This window comes from Elgaria multicarinata, chromosome 2, assembly GCF_023053635.1.
Source record: "Elgaria multicarinata webbii isolate HBS135686 ecotype San Diego chromosome 2, rElgMul1.1.pri, whole genome shotgun sequence".
In the NCBI taxonomy this organism is placed as follows: Eukaryota; Metazoa; Chordata; class Lepidosauria; order Squamata; family Anguidae; genus Elgaria; species Elgaria multicarinata.
The window spans coordinates 21,137,460-21,163,512 of NC_086172.1; the positions used below are offsets into that span (position 1 = coordinate 21,137,460).

At 44.2% G+C, this 26,053-nt stretch overlaps 1 protein-coding gene across 4 annotated transcripts in view; it reads right to left on the bottom strand.

Annotated features, from left to right (window-relative positions):
- Positions 1-26,053, bottom strand: part of FN1 (fibronectin 1) — a 93,762-nt gene that overhangs the window by 22,785 nt on the left and 44,924 nt on the right. For 3 of the 4 annotated variants that reach the window (XM_063116097.1, XM_063116096.1, XM_063116098.1), the window contains exons 20-31: positions 25,386-25,649; positions 22,370-22,464; positions 20,680-20,848; positions 20,108-20,194; positions 17,721-17,912; positions 13,270-13,452; positions 11,735-11,824; positions 10,724-10,993; positions 9,024-9,140; positions 7,236-7,400; positions 4,426-4,581; positions 2,408-2,521 (exon numbers count right to left, since the gene is read on the bottom strand). In XM_063116097.1, coding sequence (XP_062972167.1) covers positions 2,408-2,521; positions 4,426-4,581; positions 7,236-7,400; positions 9,024-9,140; positions 10,724-10,993; positions 11,735-11,824; positions 13,270-13,452; positions 17,721-17,912; positions 20,108-20,194; positions 20,680-20,848; positions 22,370-22,464; positions 25,386-25,649 — 1,902 coding nt within the window. Of the gene's footprint in view, positions 1-2,407; positions 2,522-4,425; positions 4,582-7,235; positions 7,401-9,023; positions 9,141-10,723; positions 10,994-11,734; positions 11,825-13,269; positions 13,453-14,709; positions 14,983-17,720; positions 17,913-20,107; positions 20,195-20,679; positions 20,849-22,369; positions 22,465-25,385; positions 25,650-26,053 lie in introns of all 4 variants that reach the window. The other variant, XM_063116099.1, reaches the window with a different exon arrangement.

Consider the following 26,053-nt stretch of genomic DNA (forward strand, 5'->3'; position numbering starts at 1 on the left):
GGGCTAACCCATGATCTAGCAAAGGCCAAAGTCACAGAAAGCCATCCCTGCAGCCCAGGAACTGGGACATGTCAAAGAAGTAAGGACCTGCGAGTCCAGAACTCAATCTCCTGACAGAGAACAGCCTTAGCTCAAATTAAAATAAATGGCGCTTTATTTGGCACAAATCCTATGCCTGTTGGGTTGCAGCCATTTTTGCTAGCCCAGAACCATAGTCTGAAGGGATGGTGCTTAATATAGCCTCCTTCCCAAAGAGGACGTCTCCGGCACCAGCATGGTCAGAAAATCAGGTTGATGATCATTTTGCAGAGCTGTAATTGACTGCAAAAAGCAAGAGAGCAGCAATTGCCTTTTAACAAATTAACACTGACATATCAATCATTTGATGAAAAACTAATTTTGCAAATTACAGAGTGTGCATAAGATGCTTACCTAGAAAAGAATATTACATATGCAAGCAAAAATTAAAGACAATCTTTTGCAAGCCACAATGTCACTTTTGATGTTACATTTCCAGCACATTAATGAGTCATGTCCATGCCCAGAAACACCCTCTCGGGAGGCTTTATATCAGCTATGGCACAGACATGAACTGGTTCAGGAGTCCTGCAGTTCATGCATCTTTGTCAATTCCTTCAAGAGGTTTGTGAACACAGAAGTGACTTCTATGAGCACTTCCATGGTAACATCAAAAGCAGCTCTTATGCAGTGGAGATCATCAGGAATTCATTTGAAAGATGTCCGCAGCGCTGCAATCCTATGCACACTTACTTGGGAGTAAGCCCCACAGGACAGAGTAGACCTTACTTCTGAGCACACGTGCATGTGATTGGGCTCTAAGCCAATTACCATGAGCCAAGCCAATGTTTTCAAAAAAAAAAGATTCAAAGGATTACTTATTTTTGCCATCACCATTTGCAAAGTGATTTAGTTGTGTGTTTTCTATGCCTTCCAGGTAGAAAAGGTGATTTGTTCTGTACAAGTTTGGTGCTCGAGTGTGTTGCCTTGTTTCCCTTTCAGTTCCTGCTCTTTTTCCTATGCTTTTCTGCTGCAATCCATCTCTGCATGGGCACAGCATCTGTGCATGGCGAGAACCCCCTGGGGTTCATCCGAACCCTGTTTTTCCACTCCCTCCCAAAGCAAGAACTGGAAGGTCTGTGTGCACTTCCCACGCCTTGTTTGTTTATTTATTTATTTATTTATTACATTTTTATACCGCCCAATAGCCGAAGCTCTCTGGGCGGTTCACAAAAAACCCAGTCTATGGGGTTTCCAGAGGCTTCAATCATTTTTGGAAGTGCTGGACCAGATGGACCTTGGACATGATCCAACAGAGCTCTTGTTCTATTCATATCCAGCCCACCTTTCTCTGCTTATGCAAGTAAAGGAGGGAAGGCTGGATGGGGATACGGGAAGTGCAGTTCTACCTTCCATTCTCCCCTGAATGTACCAAAGGAGAAGAGGACTCCCGAAGGGGATTCCACTGTGTACAGTGGCTACATTTGTACATGGAAGGAGCGCAGTGTTACTTTTTAAAATCACTGCAGAACATGCCCATATCAATTGGGAGAGCACAGAATCTATAGCTATGAACAACTCTCATCAGTCTTTGTGCCTTAGGCCCTTTCTACACCATACAGGTGCAGAGGGAGGGAGCCAGGGGCGATCCTGGACTTACCTCCTACTGGGATCGTCCCCCGTGTCCAAATGGCCAGTGCCATTTATCCCTGGGAAAACCAGTGCTCGTCACCCCCCTGCCCCCGGGAGTCCCTGTGCGTCAATTGGATGCACAGGGACTCGGCCGCGATCAGCCCGCATTTTCGGGCTGGTGTAGAAACGGCCTTCATGTGCATCGCTTCAGGATTGCAAATATTGCTGTGATTGTGCTATACAACTCCCACACAGACAGTTACTTCCCATCATTTTGTTTTCCACCAGAATTTGATATTCAGATTATAAACTTTGGATTTCTGCTTTCACATTTTGTTACTCCAATAAATCTCACCTTTATTGTTCCTCCCACAGGCTACGGAGAAGAATAAAGAGGGCTGATGTGCAGCCTCTGAGGAGCTGTATCCTCATTCTGAGATGTCAGATAGCATGTAAAGGGAGGGCACGTTCTCAAATCACCTTTACTATCTTACCATAGAAAAGAGGTACATTCAAAACACTAATTTACCAATTAAGATAATAGTTGAATTGGTCGTTTTTAGTTATACTAAAGGCACAGCTGGTGGAGGGTGAGGGGAGGGGGATGAATTTTGACAGCTTCTCCCAGTTGCATTGGTGTAACGATGCTGTTTTTGGAAATTTCCATAGAATTCTGGCAGTAAACATGCCCAGTGAACTCAGGCATTCGGAGACACCACATTCCTCCTGTGAAACTCAGAATATATAAAATACATACTTGTCACAGCCGTCTCAACCAGAGGCTGGCTTTCTCCATTTTGACCCTGGGCATAGACGCTAACCACGTATTCAATGGTAGGTTGCAATCCCTCAATTGTAGCTTCAGTTTGCTCTGTAACAAAAAGGCCAATAAAACACTAATCATGAATGAAGGTTCCTTATGGACGGCCTTGTTTTGTCTCACCTCTCCTACAAGCAGAAAGGCAATGTGCTCTAGATTAAGTTGATGTGGCAGGATTATTTATGCATACAATTTTTTTTCCAGATCAAAAGATGCTTTGTTAATGAATTCCACATTCACGAATGCCTTCAGAATGCCAAATACAGAAATTCTTTACAGTTTCAATGGTGTTTATTGTGCACTGGAGCTTTTTAAAATAGACTTGCAAGGGGGGAATGAAATGTTCTAATTAAATGTCAATAAAACATTTGCCATATTGGCAACTCTTAGGATGTGGCTTAATGATTTGTGCACCAGCATAACATCTCAAGACCATAATGCCTGCCCAGTGCTATAGGGAAGTTGTTCTGTCATTCTGAAACAGGTCAGCTGACCCAAAGTTTGGTTCTGTTTATATACACTGCCTGAAACATTCTCAAGTGACTATTAGGTGGCTGGTTGCCATGGCTGGTATCGAAAGCTTCAGGCATACTAATGAGGTTTTTTTTACTTTGGCGGGGTGGGGTGGGGGAGCAGATCCCCACACCATAACACAAATTGATTCTGAAAGCTTCCAAAGTTTCAGAAGAGGTTTGTTATGTATTTATTCACTATATTCTTAATCCACCTAATAATAATTTTACTCTGGGTGGATTACAAACAGCAAAAAGGTTAAAATGCAATGCAGTTAAAAAAATATCAATATAATGCAAATATTTAAAAGAATAAAATACAAAACAAAGCAACAAATATCACAGCTATAGATAAGGATATATAAAAACCAAAAGAAAACGATGTAGATACCAGGGAACTTCTTTGGGGAAGACATTGGATAAACAGGGTGCCACAACTAAGAAGGTCCTTTCTCTTGTAGCCCATTCCTAGAGGTGTCTGATCTGGCCACAGTGACACATGCCTTAGTTACATCCCAGTTGGATTACTGTAACACGCTCTACGTGGGGCTGCCTTTGAAGAGTGTTTGGAAACTTCAGCTGGTTCAAAGAGCTTCAGCCAGACTGCTGACCAGGGCTGGTTTCAGGAAGCATACAACTCCCCTGTTAAAACAGCTCCACTGGCTTCCGGTCTGATTATGACCTTTAAAGCCCTATAAGGAATCGTATATTCTGCCAGGTCTTTTTAAGAACAGTTTACTTTTTAATTTCAGTTCTTTGCATGCTGCTGGTCTTTGGCTTTTACAATACAGCTAAATTGATATTAGCTCTTTCTGACATTATAAAACCTAAAACAATTTCCCTGTAAGCCACTCTAAGGGCCTTACAGTGGCCTACACAATAAATATTTTGCAATTTTCACTTCGTTCTGAAAGCAGGCAAAAAGCAGGATCCTCTATATAGTAAGGAACATACACAGCTTTCTGCTCACAGGCTGGGAGCTGGCAAATGCAGGATTTTGCTGCAGCTAAGAATGCCAAAGCTGGTTATACAAGATGGTTCTTACTTTTAATTAACACTAAGATATCCTCCTTCAGCTGGGTTCCATAAATCCATTCACCACTTTGCCATTCCCTGCTCCGGTGAGCCCTCTGCCCCAATCCCACATGCCCAGCACAAAAAAGCCAGTGCAGATGAGAGTATAGAACCTCCTTTCCTCCATGGAGAGTTTGGAGGAGTCCTTTACCTTGCTTGGCTTTTGCAGAAGAAGCCACCTGAAAAAGCCCAGGACAAGGAAGAGAAACCAACCGTTGGGAAGTGGACAGTGGCAATTCCACATTTTTTCTTGCTAGGAAGCCGGACTGAAATTATGGACTCCTTTTCTGCAATTAATACTCTCTGATATTCCCAATCTCCCACCACCCCCACCGCTTCGCAAACTGCGCGCACATCTGAAGTCCTTACCTGCTGAGAGAACTATGGTTTTTGTGGGGCCGTGGCCATTCTTGGGGGCAGCAGTCACTCTGTAACCGGTAACCGGGGAAGAGGAAGGCTGCCACCTCACAGTGAGGCTGCTGTCCTGTACATCAGTTACTTGTAGCTGGGATGGTGTATCAATTTCTGTACATAAAGAATTAAAACCTGCATCAGAATGTCTGTCTCAGCCACTGGCTTCCACTCCCTTAGGTCTTAACGAAATCAATTTAGTATTACCTATTGTAATTATAGTTTTGCTTCTCTTCAGCCTATAAGGCTCCCAGGGTGACTTAAATATAATCAAATAAATGAGACAGTCCCTGCCTGCAGGCTTACAATCTAAAAAAAGAAAAACAAATCCTTCCTTCCTTCCATTTATTGGTCACCCAATAGCAAGAAGTCTCAGTGTGACCAAAAAAAGAAAACAGATTAAACATCACAATTCCAATAAAACAAGAATTAATACAGCAGCACTCTTAAGCTAAACTCCACCTTTGATGTGGATAAGAGGCAACTAAGGGGTTGGCTAGTTTGGATGGTTTCTAGGAGGATCTGCAATTGATTAGGTGTTTTAAATTTTCCCTGTGGTTTCCCCTTTTGAAAACAGAACAAAAGGAAGAGCCATACTGGATCAGACAGCCTAGAACAGCACTCTGTTCACACAGTGGCCGACCAGGAACACCCAAGCAGGATATAGGAGCAACAGCACCCTCCAACCCATGTTCCCCAGCAACTAGTGTATATAGGCTTACTGCCTCAGATAATGGAGGTAGCACATAGCCATCAGGGCTAGTAGCCAGCGATAGCCTTCCCCTTCAGGAATTTATCCAACTCCCTTTTAAAGCCATCCAAATTGGTGGCCATTAGGGATGTGCTCCGCTTCTAATCGGACCGGAGAAGCAGTAGTGGAGCGGGGGGCTTCGCCTGCCCTTAAGGCGGAGGCGAAGAGGATTGGGGGGCCGGCGGAGCGTGGCGAAGAGGATCGAGGCGAAGGCGGATCCTTCGCCTCGATCCAGAGCTCCGCCGGAAAGGTAAGTGGGGTTTACCGGGCCCTGCCGCTGTCGCTGTCGCCCATGCAGCGACAGCAGCAGGGCCCGGTAAGGCCCCCCGCCCTCCTCTCCCTTACCTGTCTCCGTCCGCGGTCCGTCAGCGTCTCCAATTGAGCCCGTGGTTCCAGCAGGAAGTCTGGGCCGCACTTGCGGCCCAGACTTCCTGGTGGAACCGCGGGCTCAATTGAAGACAGTGACAGACCGCGGATGGAGGCAGGTAAGGCCCCCCTCCCCCTTGGTCCCTTATCGGGCTCTGCCGCCGTCGCCGCATGGGCAGCGATGGCGGCAGGGCCCGGTAACCCCCCCTATGGGGGGGACCGGAGCTCCGATCCGGATCCGGAGCTCCGAGCGGAGCGGAGTGGGCACAGGCGGAGTGGGGGCGGGGCGGAGCGGGCCGATCCGAAAATGGCGGATCTTAAAGTGAAGCGGAGTGGGGGGGTCCGTGCACACCCCTAGTGGCCATTACTACGCCTTGTGGTAGTGAATTCCATAGTATGACTATGCGCTGTTTGAAGAAGTGCTTCCTTTGATCTATCCTGAATCTCCCACCAACCAACTTTCTGGGATGACCCTGGGTTCCAGTACTATGGGAGAGGGATAAAAAAAAAAAGTCTCCCTCTCCACATTCTCCACACCATGCATGATTTCGTACACCTCTATCATGTCTCCCCTTCGCCTCCTTTTTTCCAAGCTGAACTGTCCCAGCTATTGTAACCTTCCCTCATATGGGAGATACTCCATCCCCTTAATCATTTTAGTTGCCTGGGAGCCAGCTATTTGTCTAAACTGAGGCCTCCCTTCCCTAAGAAACACTTTTAGCGCGCTTTTGATTTCAAAATATGCCAATTGCAGTTCTGGGTGGATGTTATAACAAGGTGCCATTTGAATGCAGATTATGTATCGGGCCAACATCAAGTGGAAGACACTGTTCATTACATACTAATCTGCCTTCTGTACAGGCATCCAAGAGAGACGTTCTTGAAACCTGTACAGGGACCCAAGAAAGACGTTCTTGATTCTATATCAGTGTTAGGACAAATAAGCATAATGTTGATCTATTCTGTGTTTGAACGATGTGCTGGCAGATGTGTTTCCCTGGGTTTGGGGACACTTTTAGGGATCCTTCATAATGCTTGGGCCCAGGGCTGCTGAAGCCTCCAACACATGGGGGTCCTAGAAATTCCAGCCATTCTGTGAATCCACTCTTAATGTATTTTCCCCTTTACTCCACCCACCCAAAGTTCCTCTCACCTACTTCATTCCATGTGCATCTCCCCTATCAGCTATAATAGCTAAGTGAAACCTCCATGTTCAGAGGCAGCAGAACTTTGTATTACTAAATACCAGATGCTGGGGACAAACCACAAAGGAGCACTGTTGCCCTCATATTCCAGTTATAGATGTCCCATGCATCTGTCTGGACACTGTTGCTGGACAAGATGGAGATGAGTGTCAGTCTCACTCGCCTGCATCATTTGCAACACTTTTTTAATACAAAAAGTTAAAAGCATTGATGTGTTATCATCATGATGTAAATCAAAAAGCCGTAGGGACCAGCGCCATGTTTTTTGCTTAGTGTTCTAAACCATCTCAAACTCATAAAGAAATCCAGAGGCAGCCTAGGATTAAGGAATCCCCCTGCAAAACACTCGACATGTCCAATGGACAGAATCATTCTATGAGAGCAATGGGAGAATTATTTTGTCTGTTCTATCTAGTTAGAATAATAATAATAATAATAAATCCTACCCATTCTATAGTTGACAGTGACCGGTTTGCTGCTGGCAGGACTGTCTCCACGTCCAGTGACTGCAAACACGGTAATGGTGTAGTCAGCTCCAGGTTTAAGTCCAGGGATGGTTGCAGTAGATACATGTCCGGGCACTGTGAACTCTTGAACAGGACTATTGCCACCTACGAGGAATAGTGCAAGGCAATAAAAAATAATAATCACAGAATAATTTTTTGCATTATCATGATCATTATTCACATTTGTAAACTGCCTTTTACCCAAAACAGGGCTTTCAAGGGCTTTATTTCCAGAAAAATAAATTAAAAACATCAAAACAATAGTGTTATGATCCACCCACAATTGGTTTATGAGACTCAGCCTTCAGCCCAAGACAAGATAGATGCCTATTTCTAAGCAAGAATGGTGAGTTTATCATCTCCCTATACACCCGATGTGCTGACCTATCCTCAAACGTATTTGTAATGAATCTGCCTTCCAGTCATTTAAATCCTGATATTATCCTCAGTGGACATGATGAATAACTGTTGCCTTCTATTTTCTGACAACTAAGGGCCATTTCACACATCACACAGAGGAAAAAAATAGTTTTGCTACGGAGTGGGCATCCAACAGGGAGCAGAAGTCAATCCCTGACAAATGTACCTGTACAATATAAGCTTTGAGAAAAGTGCATTTCATAGAATCATAGAATAGAGTTGAAAGGGGCCTATAAGGCCATCGAGTCCAACCCCCTGCTCAATGCAGGAATCCACCCTAAAGCATATCTGACAGATGGCTGTCCAGCTGCTCTTGAATGCCTTTAGTGTGGGAGAGCCCACAACCTCCCTAGGTAACTGGTTCCATTGTCGTACTGCTCTAACAGTCAGGAAGTTTTTCCTGATGTCCAGCCGGAATCTGACTTCCTGTAACTTGAGCCCGTTATTCCGTGTCCTGCACTCTGGGAGGATCGAGAAGAGATCCTGGCCCTCCTCTGTGTGACAACCTTTCAAGTATTTGAAGAGTGCTATCATGTCTCCCCTCAATCTTCTCTTCTCCAGGCTAAACATGCCCAGTTCTTTCAGTCTCTCTTCATAGGGCTTTGTTTCCAGACCCCTGATCATCCTGGTTGCCCTCCTCTGAACATGCTCCAGCTTGTTGCATTTACACTGTATGTATCCCCATTTAGTATTTTGGGGCTGGGGCTGTGTCATAATCAAATTATGCAAACATGTACAAATATAATTGCACGAAGGTTTTCTGTGAATAATAATTGCAGCTTTAGTTTGCAATCAGCTCCATCGCGTTTGGATGACATCCATTTTGTTTTTAACTGAGCAGCTAGAGAGATGGAAGGAAATTCCTGAGATCCACAAGGAGTCAGAGACTATGGTGGCAGCAGGCGTGTGTGTGAACAAACAGGACCCTCTGTGTCCTGCACCTTCTAACTTACACTCAATTGCTAAGTAGCCTTACGCCATCATAGCAAACAGTAAATTTCTCACTGGGCCTGTTCAGATAACATTTCAGGCTCTGTGGTTAGCAAAACTGTGGTTCTCTGGGCTTAGCACTAACCACAAGTCTTGCTGTTGCACACAACACTTTAAGCCAAAGTTAAGAGCCGCTAACCCTGCTGCAGACGGCCCAACTGTAGTTAGTGAGTGACCAGGGTTTAGCAAAATGCATCCCACCTTAAACCCTGCTGCTTACCCAAAAGCCTTAACCAACAGGGTTTAAGGTGTCTTCTGAACAGGCCCACTCCTGAGATTAACCTCTCACAGCTGGGGTTAGTATCATAGAGTGCTAACCTGTTTCACCATACGTGATCCTGTAGTATCTAACTGTAACGGCAGGTGCTTCCCAGGAGATGACCAGGCTTGTGGGGCTAGTGGCAGTGACATGTAGATCTCTTGGAACGTCAGAAACTAGACAAAGCGGTTTAAAAACAAAATGTTAGGAATGTTCACAAAAATGTTCACATCCACTCAGTTAACAATTCACCCAACATATAAAACAGTGCAAGTACCAGCAAGGCATTCAGATCATTTCTGCAGACATCCTAACAGATCACATAGAAGTTTAGATCCATAGCCCACACTAGTCTCCCAGGGCAGATGACATTTCCTTATTCACCCTGATCACAAGATCCCTCTGAGATGGATCACTATCACTTCCATTATATTGATGTGGAAATTATTCTGAGGGCTAGCAACTTGTCTAAGGCCACCCAGTAATTCCATCACAAAGCTGGGATTTGAACCCACATCCAAATCCCTGTATATGCTATGATTCTATGATTGCACCAAGCATCTACAGAATTTGGTACTGGGCACAGTATTCAGCACCTTGAAGATCTAAGGCCAGAAGAACACAAGAAGGGGAACACCTGGTTGCCACTCAAAAGTGCTGCTTCCTTTCTCACCTAGTAATGCTGTCAAACAAAAATTTGAGTTGTGATACCAGTGTGTTGTGAGTTTCCCTGCCCCCATTTGGCTGCAACTTGTAGGGATGGGAAAACTGACAATAAGATGGTGTCCCATGTTTTATCACATGTTGGATAGAGAGAAGGAAGAGATATGAGAGGCGGATCCGAATCAGGTCGGGGGAGCTGCGGATCGAGGTGAAGCGGTTCACCTTCATCCGGAGCTCCAAACACAGGTAAGTGGGTGGGGGCTCACCTGGCACCGCAGGTGCCACAGTCCATGCAGCGACAGAGCCAGGTAAGGGGGCAGGGGGAGGGGGGCTTACCTGTGTCCGTCGCAGTCCAGCACTGGCTTCAACTGAGGCCCAGGCTTCAAAGTGGAAGCAGGCCACTTTGAGGCCTGGGCCTCAGTTGAAGCCAGCGCCAGACCATGATGGAGGCAGGTAATTGAGAGAGGGGAGGGGGTCTTACCTGGTTCCACCAACGCAGTCCGTGTGGCGACGTAGCCAGTTAAGGGGGAAGGGAGGCTTATTCGGCCTCCATTTTTTTCCCCCTTCCCCACTTACTTGCCTCCGCCATCAGCCATGGAGGCAAGTAAGTAGGGAAGGGGGGGCAAAATCTCAATCCACCCCTCCGGATCTCACTCCGTGGAGCGGGGGAGGGTCAGATCGACCCGAAGCAGCTCAGGCCCAATCCGAAAGTTCCGGACCGGGCCACGAAACGGTTCGGAGGGGGGGGGGTCCGTGCACAGCCCTATTCTCCACATTATTTAGTTGTGGGTTCTGCTTTCATTTTTTAAAGACAACAACAACCACCTTTAAGTGGATAGACAGGACAATCTTGTTCACAAGATAATCCCTACCAAATGTAACTTTTTCACATTTTCAAGTTTAGTCTTCTTTTGCTTTGCTTCCTTTTCCTCCCAGCTGCCTTCTCTATCCCATCTCCAATCCCAGTAGTTGGGGTTCCTGCTGTGATGCTTCTCATTTTGTGGGAGAGAAATTCTGGGAAATAATGCCTCGTACTCTTGTCTCCAAAAGAGCAAGAAATTAAACCTGTATTTTATTTTGCTGGGCCAGGCCTTACCTGTACTTTGATGTCCAATCAAGGGCAAGCTCTCCTCTTTGCCACTGATTACAGAAATGCTAACCACATACTCTGCTCCGGGAACCAAGTCAGTGAGAGTGATGGAATTGCGAGATGGGGCAATACGGACTTCTTTGGGTCGGCTTCCACCTTGTTCAAGGAAATGACGTATTTTGTAGCCACTGATGGCAGCGCGCGGGGCAATCCAATGGACAGTGAAAGAGTGGGCTGTTATTTCTGAGAAGTCCAGTCCAGTTGGGGAATCAAGCCCTGTTTTCACAAGAAAATGAACAATTAGGGAATGCCCTTTTGAAAAGAAAAAGCACGCCTGTAGATTACAATGGTTAGAAGATATCGGGACACTGCAAGGTCCCAGCCGCAGTGCAGCTTTTAATACGTAAGGCCATGCTTGGCCGTTGTGCAAACATTGAACTCCGCCTCCATCTGGGAAAAGAAAAACAATGTGTCTTGTGCGGAGATGGATGGGACTAGGAACGTGAAGTGACTCATGAAGGAATGAACTTGTGGTTGTGTTGAATGTGAATCAACACAACATAGGTAGTATGCCTATTTTAGACAGAGGTGAAATAATTTCGTAAAGCAAAATCTCTTGCCCCCATTTAGCTAACGTTAGTCATGATTAAGTGCTGTTGAAGCTAATGGGACAAGTTAGGAGGTATTTAAGTTGCAATACTTTCAACTGCATCAAGGTAGCAATTTTCGGGGGAATAAATCCCACCAAACTCAGAGAAACTCACTTCTGAGTAAGGATGCATAGGATCAGGATGCTAATCAGGATTAACTTTAGCTGGATCGGAGACAGTTTCCCAATTCAAACAAGAATGCCTGGGAAGTGAAAGGGTCATGGTCTTCAATATTATTTGACACTGAAATGGCAGAATGATCTTTAAAGGGATATGTATAATGAATGTTCCCATGCACAGCAATCTTGTTTCAAAGTAAAACTAAAAAGAAGGGGGAAATATTTTCAATACTTGCTAGGCTACAGACCTGTTTTCTGCTCTCCGCTCAGAGGTTTACTCTCATGTTGTTCATATACGCTGTAGACCCTGATCAAATACACAGTGCCAGGAAGGAGATCTGAAGGATTAAAACAGAAATGAGTTAAGAGGTCTCTGCTATAGAATTTTAGAAACGACTGCAAGTCTCAAGCTACTTAACTGGAGGAGTTTTTTCTACAGTTTACCATTTTTGCTTGACAAGTGTTTTTTAATCATGGATTTTTCAAACCATGAATTTGAAAATGCCTCTCTTTTTCTATTTCTTATCCCCCCCCCTTTTCAAACAAGGGGATGATTTGTGTGGCCTTTCCTTCCAGCCACTTATTCTTCACAAAGATTGTCCAGCTAAAAGAATCCCTCTATTATTTATTGAGAAACTCTGTTGTAACTTGTACATCTTCTGTACTTACCTCCATTAACAAAACTCTCAATTTTTGTACCGAGGTCTAAACCAATTGCATACTTCTCAAAAATGTGCATACCAGCTAAACTAGAAGAGGTATGATTGTTTTTCCAAACCCTGTAGAGCCAAAAGGTCAACAACCCTTTCATTTCGACCTTCATTTTGAATTCTACACTACAGGTCATTGACTGTTAAAATAGACACAGCAATCCAATACTTTTTCCTAATACCTAACCCAAGTTAAAATAATCTTTGACCAAGATCCAAAGAGCTACTTTAGGCTTGCCCAAGGGGAAGGTTTACTTTTTTGGAGGAACACCATGCCACCCCACACATTGCCATAACACAAACTGCTTTTGACATTCCTCCACATTTCCAAAGTGGTTTGTCATGTGGCCTAGGGGCCAGGGCTGTTCCAGAAACAGCATTTGAAAGCCTCCTGGGAATCATGGAACTAGCCATCCTGTTCTTTAGATTCTGGCTGAAGAGGTGCACTTTCTTAGCTGTGACTCCCTGTTTTCCACCCCAGACAATCACCTCTCTCTCTCTCTCTCTCTCTCTCTCTCTCTCTCTCTCTGTATTATTTTCTGAATCTGCCTTCCACACAGTGAAATCTGTTAAACCTTCACATAGATAGTCTTCGTATTTTAAACCACTGGCTAAACCACCACTCTACAGGCACAAATTAATATATTCCAATTTCCCCATGCTATTTCATCTATTACATACGCTGATAACAAAATCAGCAAATCACTGTTGTTCCATCAAGCCAAACGTTACAGAGCTAACATCGTAATGTGAGGTGAATGAACTCTATGCAAATAAAACATAAACGTTCACTATAGTGTGTATTTATAATGCAATGCATCATGTCTCATTCAATCTACTGCATGATGTTACAGATTTTTCTCAAGGAATATTTTTGTACAGACAATTGTGCTGCTTGCTCTAAAAAGTGGAATGAAATAGACGGGCACCATCAAAGTCAGACTTGGTGAAGAGTGGTGAATCCATTAACATGCACGTGAGAGGAAGAATGAGATGACTAGTTGAAATGACTTCAGTTTGCAAACTGGAAAAAATAACTCATAGACAGTTATACAATACAATTAGGCTCTCACTTGTTAAAACCACCGCATTGTCAGAAGGCGAGATAGACAGCTCTGCAACATCCTCCTCATTCTTCACAGGTGAGTAACGAATTAGGAAGCTGGTCAGTTCAATAGATGCTGGTGGAGTCCAGGTTACTCTTATCGAGTCAGGTCCCACATTGGTAAAACGTAGATCAGTGGGTGGAGGAACAGCTAAGTTTGAAGGAGAATGTTTTTAGTATATTTAATGGAAGCAGAATTTGCTTCAATAACGGTTCAATAATATACAAACAACCATGCAAAAAATAATAATCCACTACAGACTCAAACCCATGCAAACAAACCACTAAGCTATGTTTCATTCTACTAAAAGCCGCTTTAATTTTTCATTCCATTATAGGTAAAGCTGTTGCAAAGCATCTTTAACCTCTCAGCTTAGCCTTCATAAATATATTCCACATTACTTTTTTTTTAAAGCACAGATAGTGAGTTCCTGTACTTTGCACATAGATTTTGTAAACCAGAGAGGCTCAATTTACTCTACAGCAGCTCAAAGATGAAAGAACAAAGCTCTTCCATAACATTGACATGCATACAGATAGGAGGATGGTTTGATAGCTGTGCGGTCTCTTGGACCCTATAACTACTTGCATAATAAAAGGCTTTAATGCCTCCACTCAGCTAAGGCGAACATACTAGACTTCCATGCATAACAAATTCTCAGGTCATTTTCTGTACATGCACTACAGAGAATCTTCAGACGGACAGACAGACTGCCATGCCTGTCACTAGCATGTCTTGGAGGATGTATTCTTCCCCTCATTATTTTGAGTAATCACTTGGGCCCTTGGGGAAACAAAATACTTAAAATAAGGATAACGAACTTCAGGAATTGGCATTCATTGTCAGGTTATTCCATCTATCTCAGTTGTGATACAGCAGAGAGAGCCAATGCACAGCCCAATGGATATATTGTACTGAATTCTAAAATTATCCAGTACTGGATTTAAAACTCATTATCTGCATTATACAATCTATAATTGTGGACTGGATTGAAATCACATCTCACTGAGCTGAAGCCCAGCTCGGATATGGGCTGTTAAATGAGATCAACAATGATCTATCTCACTGGAATGCTGTGGGAATGAATGAAAAAAGGGAAATGTTTCTACCATCTAAACATTAGCAACGGAACTTCAAAAGCCAAATAAATTGGGACCTGCTCAGATGCAACGGAGACCGGCAACTGAGATGCAGGCTAAATAACCCAAAGGCAGATTATTGGAAAAACAAAAAGGATAAAGCTGCCTTTCTATTCCCAGCTAGCATCTAAAATAAAAACAGTCTCCTGGCACCCCACCCCAAACATAGCAAGTGGCCCACTTCTTCTTTGAGAAAGTCAAGAGTCATCCAAACATCTAGTGACAGCATGAAACAGTACTCTAGCACAGCAGGTCTTCAACCATATACCAGTTTGTTGAGTCAGCGTAGTAGGGACACTCTCTCCGCCATTAATGAGTGTGATTACGCTGATCTCATAATCAATGCCCGGCTCCAGGCCTGTAACCGTGTAGTATCCTACTGATGAGTCCACAAAATCTTCAAATATGGGGACACTTTCTCCTGCTGCAACTACTGTGATGCGGTAGCCAATAATGGTGGAGGCGTTTAGCGGGGTCCACCTCAGGCCGATGCTTGTATCGGTTATGTCAACAAAGCTTAAGTCAGTGAGTTGGGGAACTTCTATTGAGTTAGAGAGCAAAATTGGGAGGCAAGGACAAACAGTGGCAAAACACATCAACAACAACAACAAACAACAGGGAAGAGAAAAAAAAGCAATGATAATCAGATTACATGAATGAAAATTAGGAATTAAATGAATTAAATTAAAAATGAAGAGGATAGTAAAGCAATTAATGGTGATATGTAATATCTCCCTATCAATAATAAGTCCAGCATTTACAATGCAGAGCTGTTGGCTAGGATCAGCAACCTGGCTGGAGTGCATGAGACCCTATCAGCTGCTAACCCTTTTCGTTTCATGTTCTTAAATATTTATGAGCCTTGTGTGGCGCAGAGCGGTAAAGCAGCAGTTTCTGCAGCTGAAACTCTCCCCACGGCCTGAGTTCGATCCCAGCAGAAGCTGGCTTCAGGCGGCCGGCTCGGGTCGACTCAGCCTTCCATCCTCCCGAGGTCGGTAAAATGAGTACCCAGCTAGTTGGGGGAAAGGTAATAATGGCTGGGGAAGGCAATGGCAAACCACCCCGCTTTAAAGCCTGCCAAGAAAACGTCAGCGAAAGCTGGCGTCCCTCCAAGAGTCAGAAATTACTCAGTGCTTGCACGAGAGGTTCCTTTCCTTTCCTTTTTAAATATTTAATTCTTCAATTGCAGTAGCACATCTACTTGCCAAGTTTTCTTCATAAATACCATTAGCAGTTACTGACAGCATGCCTGAGTTATGCAATTTCCATATGGGACACACAGAATCGTCGGGTCCAGAATGTTTTGCCAGATACAACCACGGCTCAAAAGAATGGGCTTGCTTGGTCAAAAACTCTACTATATTCAAGCCTTTGAATTAGTAACCGCATCATCCATGTGTCTTGAAGTAGTTCCTGACTCATCGCACTAAAGTAAATGGCAGCTTCTATAGCCTATAGTACACAAGGAAGTGATGTTGCTGATACCAACATGTGTATGGATACGGGTGGGATATGTGGCCATTTAATCAGTACAACCACCAACGTAAAGCTGACATAAAGCTGTAAGATTTAGGAATACAGTCAAGCGCCGTAGCCAGTTGGTCACCATCCTTAGCCTTTCTCTTTTTAAAAATCAGCATAACAGAAACAAATATTGCTTTTTTTAAAAAAAAAATGCTTCTGTTTGGTTTACACCATTGACGTAAGTCCTGTGAAGTTCAGTATTCCAGCAAAGCCATTATTTCAAGGACTGCAGCCTTAAATAGCTCATCCCTACAAATTCCTCTTTGCTAAGGAGAATTATAATCATTTGCCTTTATGGCAAATCTGTCCCTCTTGCAAAACATTGTTTTAATAAAAAGGAACCCTTTTCGTTCTGTTATGGAAATCCAATCAGCTATAGTGTACAGAACTGTAGAACATACCTATTTCCCACCAAATAACCTCTTATATCCATGGAATGTACATACCATATCACCTGTAAAAAAGCACTAGAAGACATACAACAGACGCCTTTTTAGTACTTCTTTGCTTTAGAGAGTGGCATTGGATTAAGTCCTTGATTGTTTGAATTAACTCATACCAGTGTGTTAGTTACCCTTAAGAGCAAAGAGAGAGACTCCGTTCAAGCACAGAAATATCAAGCAGTGTTAACAGCAAGCATGTGTCAAACACAGAAGCTGCGAGCCATTTTGTGGTTTAGCAAAATCGCATAATGATAGGTTCTGGGTTTTACACTACTACAAACACAGGGCTAGACTGAGACATCCCAAACCATCTTCTTCTACAACACGAGAAGGGCATGGAATAGATTTTTCACTCTGACATATTTCTGTGCGTTCAAAAGCAGATGTCTGTTATTGGATCTCAGCTGCAATCATATGTACACTTATCTGGGAGCGAGGAGAAAACTCCACTGTTAAACACAGTAGGACTTACTTCTGAGTATGCATGGATATGATATGGTTGAGCATTTTACCATAAATCAATTGGATCACCTTGCTGATTTAATGTTTCATGAACTCTGGAATTTACATGGCAACAGCTCAAAATATCGGTGGTACGTCTGATGATTCTCCAGTGAATTTCTTCAACAGAAGTGAATCATTGGCCGTAGCTAGACCTAAGGTTTATCCCAGGATTGTCCTGGGGTCAAACCTGTTCATCTAAGTGCCACACAGGGCATCCAGCGCTCAGGCAGGGACAAACCCGGGATGATCCTGGGATAAACCTTAGATCTAGCTATGGCCATTGTGAATCTAACAGCTGAGGTCTTGTTCATATGTTACCTTGTGCAGGTTTCACCACATGGTTCCCACCTCTGCCTCTGCTGGAATCTTTCCAAACATCAGACATTGTTTATTTTCAATAGCAATAAATAACAGGAGATAAACCGCTAAGAACCCTTGTTTCAGGGTATTCTCCATGCCACTGGTCTTGACTGACTGGTGCCTGATTTGGCTGATTCCAGTCTGGAACTGATACATTGAAGCCCACACAAAATGTAAGATACAAACAAGCAGTAATGATTAACTATCCATTTCTATTGAATCAGAAGTGCCATCTAAGCATTCTGAATCAAGGCTAATCTATTCATCACTGTTTCATATCCATGCAAGATAAGTATAATTAACACTTATTCGTTTTGTCTTCAGTGTTCAGGGCGGAGATCCTCAGCATAGGATCAAAGAAACCTCTTCAATGAAGATCATACAATTCTCCTATGCACAGTGCTCCATGTGAAATTTGTTAGATCTGTTGCTCATTTTTTAATTTTACCTTGTGTAATGGTTTCAAAAACGGGCAAGCTCTCCTGGTCATCTTTGACTGTGTAAACACTGACATTATACTCGACACCAGGACTCAGATGTTCAAATATGCAGGATGTCTCTTCGGCTTGGACATCTTCCTCCAGAGTATGCCCTTGCTGCCCATTCGTAGGGACAGTAGTAATTCTGTATCCAGTAATATCTAAAACAAAGTGATAAAAATTAAGTTGACCCACGAACTATACTTTCCTAAAGTTTGAAATCAGCACAATTGTTTAAAGATATTAAACTATCAATAGAATCTGACAGCAAGAATTCTCTCTACCAAGCATGCCATAGAAGGTTGCGAATGCTGACGGACTGAAGATTAACCTAGACAAGTTCACTGAAAACATGGATCCCTCTACGTGTGTTAGGTAAGCAAGTGTTAGAATTGCATGTGTGCAAGTGTGCACAAGTATTTGCCCATATTGGAAAGCAAATGTAGCTTCATTCCAGGATACCGTACCTGTCCACATTTCTTAAAATATTTCTTTTGAGGCCCCTATTCTACTCAGCATTAAAGACATGAGATCAAGGGCCTTGCTAGACTACCTTTAAATCCTGGCGTGTGGAGGGACCAGCCCGCACTAGAAGCAGCGCGGGCTGTCGCTCTTGTCCACACGTGACACGCAACGGGGTAAAGGAAAGCCCCGTCGCGTCAGCCTTTTTTTTTTAGCTTAAAGGGGCCATGTGCGCAGGAGCACACAAACGAGAAGGTAGGGGCTTTTTTGGGGTTTTTTAAAGGGTTCCCCGCTCCCCCCTGCGCCCGATTTCCCCCCTGCCATGTCTGATGCCCCCCCTGCCCGCCCGCCATGCCCGATCCCCCCCATCGCCCCTGGGCCGCGATCCCCCCCAATGTCCCCTGGTTCCGCTCTTCCCCCCATCTCTCCCGCTGGGTCCGCTCTTCCCCCCATCTCTCCTACAAGGTCCGCTCTCCCCCCCAGCCCCCATCTCTCCCCTCCCATGATCCCCCCCCCGGCATGATGGGCACCGCTGAGGGGAGAGATGGGGGCTGGGGGGGAGAGCAGACCCGGCGGGAGAGATGGGGGGAAGAGCGGAGCCAGGGGACATTGGGGGGGGATCCTGTGGAGTGCTGTGCCCAGTGCCCGGCTTCTCCCGGCTACTTGTGAGTAAGCCGCGTAGCCGGGAAAAGCCGCGGAACCGGCTAGATCTTCCGCAGCCCCAGCCTCAGCCCGGGGCTGCGGAAATAACGGGCCACAACCGGTGCCGGTTATCCCGGGCCAAGGGAGGGTTTAGCCCGGGCTGACCCTGGAATCTCCTGTGCGCCATCTGGACACACAGGGGTAAGCCCGGGTATCAGCCCGGGCTAAACCCTCGTCTAACAACAGCCCAAGTTAGTGGACCATTGGTTATTAGGTTATTTTTGGATTTGAATCTGACAACTATTCTCACTGGCAAACACTAATTTATTTTTACCCCACCACAAATTCTGTTATTGTTTTTAATTTATTTTTGTTATAAATGCCTGAAACTCAAGGTCACTTCTAAAAGCCTATAAGACATCATTGTTTTCATGAACTGTAGAATATTAAGTATTCTGATGGTTCATTTGTCTTGGTGGAAATCATAGGAATATGTTTCAATATAATCCAAAAGACATGTACAGTAACTTTCAGGAGACACAGATCTATGCTAATTTTCCATTGTCCTGAACTCCGCCACCACCAAATAAAGTTTATGTAAGACAGAGATTTTTAAGCCATTTGAAGTCTTTATGTGTGGGAAGAAATTAAGGAGAATGGTTTAGGCAGCAATCACTTGTACCAGAGGAACCAAACATTCCATTCCATTTTGTAAATACTGGGTCAATTTTCACATCACAGTGACAAATTGTGAGTTAATTAACACACAATTTGCAGGGATGCATGGACTACATGAGCCATTTCTGGCTGAACAAACAACCAGAGCCAACCCATCAACAAACCATTGGTTAATTCTTGGTTGTTCAACCCATAAACAATCCAGACTGTCTGGGTTCAGACATCCCACTAACAACCAACGAAAAGGGCATTCATATGTTGTTTATTCAAACCAAAAATAGCTCCAATGTCCCTGCAAATCTTGGGTTAATTAACCCACAGTTTGCCAACCTCATGTGGGAACCCATGTCATAATGGTTCCCACATGAGGATTGTACTGTTTTGTTTCAAAACTGAGATGTCTACAAAGAGGTATATCCTCTGGTGAGGTAACTACCATACCACATTGCAACATATATCCAAAACGTTGTTAGCAACAACACCTGAAATGTCAACTAAGCAATGAGCAAGCAGAGGTACTGGGAACTGGAGTTCTGAACAGTCAAAAGAGTGATTCCTGATCATGTGTGAATACCTGGAGTTGTGCTTCTATCCCAAGAGACAGTGAGGATTCCCGTGTCAGGGTTAGAATCAAGATGCAAGTTGGTTGGTGGTGATAATGCTATAGGAAATAAAATCAATGGTTTAAGGTTTCTCTAGAAACACAATAGTAACTTTCTGTCTTTTAAAAATATAGGAAGGTTCAAAAGCTACTCCTGCAAGGTTTCCCTGTGTCAGTGACACAGTTAAATGAATCTGTCCTCCAAACTTGCTGCATGCTATATCCTTTGAGCTGCCTAAGCAATGCTCCCCTTCATCGGCACCTCATGACAGTCTGTTCCTTGTAGGCTGGTCCAGGGGATGCACCAGCCTGAGTCAGCAAGAAACATGGTCATGAGGTCACATGATTTGTCGGTGGCCAGAGAACACCTCACCCCCACTCCTCCTGGCTTAAATAAGGCATTTGCCTGACTTGTCTCACTAAGACATGTTACTCCCCAAAACATCCCCTTACTCCATTGGAGATGTACTCCGGGAATAAATGACGTTGGGGTCTTTGGTCTCAGAATATTATTGACCATAATATGATAGTTAAACAAGCCATACATGTAACTACTTTCTTGACAATAGGAGTGCCACTTTCTTGACCATCTGTGATGACTGTGATGCTGTAGATATATTCCACACCAGGGGTCAGGCCAGATATAACAATGCTCCCAGATTCAGAGATGACCTCCCTTGGAGCTTCTCCACCTTGGCTTGGACGCACACCCAACTATAGTAGGACAAAAAAGAAGATTGGTCACTGCTAGCTGTAACTTATAGAGGGTGTATCCAATGTTAATCTTACTTAGAGTAGATGCATTGTAATGAATGGGACCTAGGGTAGACTTATTCTGGATACAACACATTGGATACAACTGAGCGTACATACTCCTGAGAAGAACACTGCTGTAGCTTCCTGTAGCTAATGCTAGCAATCTAGAGTGATATTCCGCACAAGCACATGCAAAGCGAAGCTCAGCTTTCTGAGAAACTCAGACTTTTATTTGACAAAAGCAGATATTCTAATCCTATGACTGCAGAGGAAAGTTTGGAAATGTTCAAGGAATTAAAATCAACAGAGCTAGAGGTGAGACACACAAACAGAGAGGAAGGGGGAAATGTCCTGTGGCTTAAACAGTAGCTACTCCTAAATTAATGCAGCTACTCCTAAAACTGAAGCATTGAGTTGGGAGAAGCTGCCCCATTGAGACAGTGGCCTTAGCTAGACCTACTGTTTAGCCCAGAACAGAGGAGGGAAGATCCCACAATGTGTTTATTGCGAGATCCCTCCTCTGTCTACACATGACACGCAACGACCTCAGCAGAAGAGGCATCGCGTCCGCCATTTTAATTTTTTTTTTAAAGAGGTAGCAGCACACGAATGCTCGTGCGCACAAGGTAAGTGGTTTTTTTTTAATTTAACTTATTTTCCCCACTCCCCCACCCTACCTCTGATGGGTGGAGTGTTGCACCCCTTGCGCGGAGCTGGGTCAACCCATGGCACCTGGCCACATGTTCCGCGGTCTCGGGCTCAGCCCAGGACTGCGGAAAAACCGAGGCCAAAGGTGAGGGCTCTATCCCAGAGCAAGGGAGGGATGATCCCTCCTGGATCCAGGGATCCCCTGTGCATCATGTGGACACACAGGGACGATCCCAGGGTTCGCCCCGGGATAAACCCCTGTCTAGCTATGGCCACTATCTTACTAAACAGGGATGAAAAGTACCGATGCTACCTTTGGCTAAGTTGGAAATCCTCATATGGAGTTATGTGCTAAAAGGGGGACCAAAGGCTTAGATGGGGTTTCTCTGCGCTCTCATATTCTAAATTATTGCCTCTCCTGCCTTTCATTCCATATCTCCCTCACCTTCCTAACCACAGAAATACCGATCAGTATATTCCAAAGCCTGGGAAATACCAAGCATTGGATTTTTTTAATTATTTAGATGAAACAGTTTTATGCACTTTAAAAATTCTTCATTCTGTGCCCAAAATTAAAAGTTTTCTTGGAAAAGAGTCTGGGTCGTTCTCTCTCTCTCTCTCTCTTTTTGGCTCAAGGACAGCGAGGTCTACAAATGATTTAACAGCAGCACTAGGAACAAGAAGGAAATCTTAGGCATGCTGGAACGAAGTCCTCTCTCAGACACTGCACCAAATGCAACTGCAGGTTGCCAGACAAGCACGAACTAGGTAGCTGTGAAAAAGTGACACATGAAATGCTAGTGCAGCAATGAGGAGAGGCTCTTTCCCCACCTTAAAACCAATTCTCGGCGCAGGTGTCCAGGTAATAACAATAGATGTCTCTGTCACTTCAGTGTTATAGTGAGGAACGGAGCCTGTGGGTTGCACTGTGAAATGAAATGGTAAACAGAGCACCCATTTAACAATATCAAGACACTTAGCGATACCAGCTTATCACAGATTGCATTTTATATTTGAAGTCAGTCATAACAACAGAGTTTGTATCTAGTGTTTCTCTCTGCGGCTTTTACGTTAATATTTATTTTTATTGGGTATATAGAATTTTCTTGGAATCTCATGATGCTGTCCGACCCTCTTTCCTAGCTTCTTCCATTTTGAAATGAAAGCGAACTCACCCATTAGCATCAGGCTGACTCCCCTTCATCCTCATTCTACACCCCCCACAATTTATATTTCCACTGAAAAGTAAAATAAAGCAGCATGAGGTGAAATGTGAAAGTTCTGAAGTAGGGAGGCGTTCCAACCAGTCAACAAACCCTTTGAGCCAAATTCCCCTGCAGGGTTTTGCATCCTCCGGATGGTTTGGAGGATTATTATTGAGGCGGCATGCCCAGAAAATTTCAACAGAATGCAGCAGCATGGCAGCTTGCCTGAAGACAATCCTGTGGGCAGGATCCTGAACTCCTCTTTGACAAGCTTCCCCAGAAGCAGCAAGATTTCTCTTCCTTAGGCTTCCTTTCCCTGCTTCATTATGGTCACATTCTTCTGGTCTGCTCCCAACCTCCCTTCCTTCCCATGAGAACAAGAGTTCTTGTGGCAGCACAGAGAGGCATTCTGGCCATAGCTAGACCGAAGGTTTATCCCTGGATCGTCCAGGGGCCAAACCTGTTCATCTAGGTGACACGCAGGGGATCCAGTACTCAGGCAGGGGTGAACCCTGGATGATCCCAGGATAAACTTTAGGTCTAGCTGTGGCCTCTGTCACCATGGCCAGGTGGAACCCTCTGTTGCTAGGATAGGGGTGCTGACGCTCAGGATTTAGCTCCAACTCTTGCTTGCCAGAGCAGGTTCTTTCACTGCCATGGTAACTGGGCTACCCTTCTTTCTGCTGCCTTGCATCACTGGGTGGCTTCCTGGCCTTTGCAGTGGGCTAACCACGGCAGCTCATCCGTTCCAATGGAACATTTTTACGTGTATAAATTCATGAGAATCCCAAGCGAGCCCTTGAATGCAAAATTGGAAGTGGCCCAGTAACTCTCTCACTTTGTGGAAACAACAGGGCGGTGCCATTTTGTTTGCAAATTAGAGTGGATCTCATTATTTACTTAAACCTCAAAGAGACTTCAAAGCGCTAACCCACAGAGTGATCAACACCATCAGCAACCGAGTCAAGAATTGCCTGCCTCTTTAATCAAATAAAATGTTGCCAATTTGGGATTATTAAAATCCTTAATTAAGTGCCTCTAAAGGACTGTCTGCTTAGAACGCCTACCTGCTATGCACAGCAGCTGTAAGTAAACACCCAGATGCACCTAATGATATAAGCCCAAAAGTTTGGTGAGCGAGCTGAGAGACTAGAAAAATGTAGGTATTTGTTTACAACAACAAAAACCAATAACCCAGAAATCTATCCTTCTACACAGATGACAGTGACACTTCCTCATATAAAGATTTGACATGTCCCTGAAAGTTCAATACCACCTCTGAGTCACAGCCTGCCATCACTTCCACCAGAGCAGAATGACTCCATTGGGGGGAAAAACCCACTGAAAACAATGCTGGAATATTAATAGGTATGTTACTCGGATCCTAGTCATCAGTCACATTTGGCTTGGAGCAGATACAATCCCAGACACAGCCAGTAAAAAGCCAAGGCAAGCTTGCTATGAACCAGAGTGTTTCTAAGTCTGTGAACCAAATATGGCTCTTTTATGCAAGTGCTAATGCAGTTTTGGTCTCAGTCCAAAACAAGCACAGAAGAGGGCTTTGTCTATGCTGTGGATGAACAGTGTGCAGCTAACCAGCATTGTCTACTCAGGGTCTACATAACGTGTGGCCCACCAGCCAAGTATCATGGCAAGTCACACCGGAAACCCTTATCCTGTTGTGTTGTTTTTGCAATAACAGGAAAATAGGCAAATCAGATTTACTTAAGCCCTGGCAGCCCTTGTGGGCTACCACAAATGACCAGTGTGCTGTGTTCAGCTTGGTGGGTCATAGCATGTGAACCACTGTTGTTCAGATTGCACCACCTCAGAGATAATGACTTCTCTAAAAACAAAAACACACAAATTGTATAATGCATAGAGGAGAGAAATGCAACCTATCCTTGTACGTTAACCAACAAAACTACGATTGAGGAGATTGGCAGTAAGGCTCGGCGGACCTTAAAGAACAACAGAATCACAGCCAATCAGAACACCAGTTTCCCACTTTAAGATGGCTTTTGGATTAGTGGCCTTGTGCTAGAAATCTACATTTCAACATACAAGCTGGCAGCATGTATCTGGCAAGATCTTTCTTGCGGAGAATGTAGTCATTGGACTGCAAGGTATTCATGAAACCAAAACGTGAACCAGAGAGCTTTGGCTACAGGGTTTTATAGAAATGTAATAAATGAATAAAATAAATAAATAAATAGTTTTACCTGTCAGTTACTTCTCTTTAGAAAGCTAGGGCCAGGGGTGTCTAAAATTAAGGGAAGTTGGGGATAAAGTCTGTGGATTTCATTAAGGCCCCCCACAATTGGAGCACTGGAGGGGAACCAGAAACAGGTGGACATTTCTGTATTTGACTGTCGGCAGAAGAAGTTTGGCACTGGTACATATAAAGGGACTTTTAAAATATAGGATGGAAATGGCAGAAATTCCCACATTTTTTTTAACCAACTTCATTGATGGAAGCTTACTGCTCAGCACGTACAATCTCCAAACCTCTCTAGCTGAAACCTCATATAGCTTCATATTACAGTCCACGGTGATGATTTAAATAAGAACTCATCACAACCCTGACTTTTGAGAGAATGCAGAATCACGCAAAACAATAACCAAGGCTTTCTCATGCTTACAAGTTGTGAAGATTCCTGTTTCTGGGTTGCTCTGCTGGTTTCCCTTGACAGCCACTAGAGACACGGTGTACTCAGAGCCGGGCAGTAGGTTCCGCAGCAGGTACTTGGTGGCAGAAGGCCCCACAGTGTACTGTTTGGGTCCTCCTGTTGTGAGGCCCACAGTAAGGTAGTAACCTGTAATACGGGCACGAGGTGGCCTCCATGTCACCAGCACGGTTGAATCAGTCTCATTGACAAACCGCAAGTTGGATGGGCTATCAAGTCCTAGAAGAGAAAGCCAAACAACCCTTTTACAACTTTTTAGGAAACTTTCTTTCAGAATGTATGGACCAGGGGCTTCAGACCATTACTTCTGCTGTTACTACGACTACGACGACGACGACTTAGTGTTTATTTAGTATCAACAGCCTATTTGGAGCTATTATACAGACAAAGCGCAGGCCTTGCCTCAAGACCTGTAGATATGTGGCATCTTGCTGGCAAGTTATGCCAAGACTTAAGTACCCAAGTTCAACTGAAAATCATTTTCTGGTTGAGTCCAACTGGAGAAGTTGATACCATTTTCCTCAATGTCTTTTCAAGTTCCATAGTAGCTACTGAAATCTATAGGACTCGGAGGACACATAAAGACCAACCCTATCTATGTTTATGCAGCTATTTCAGCGGTT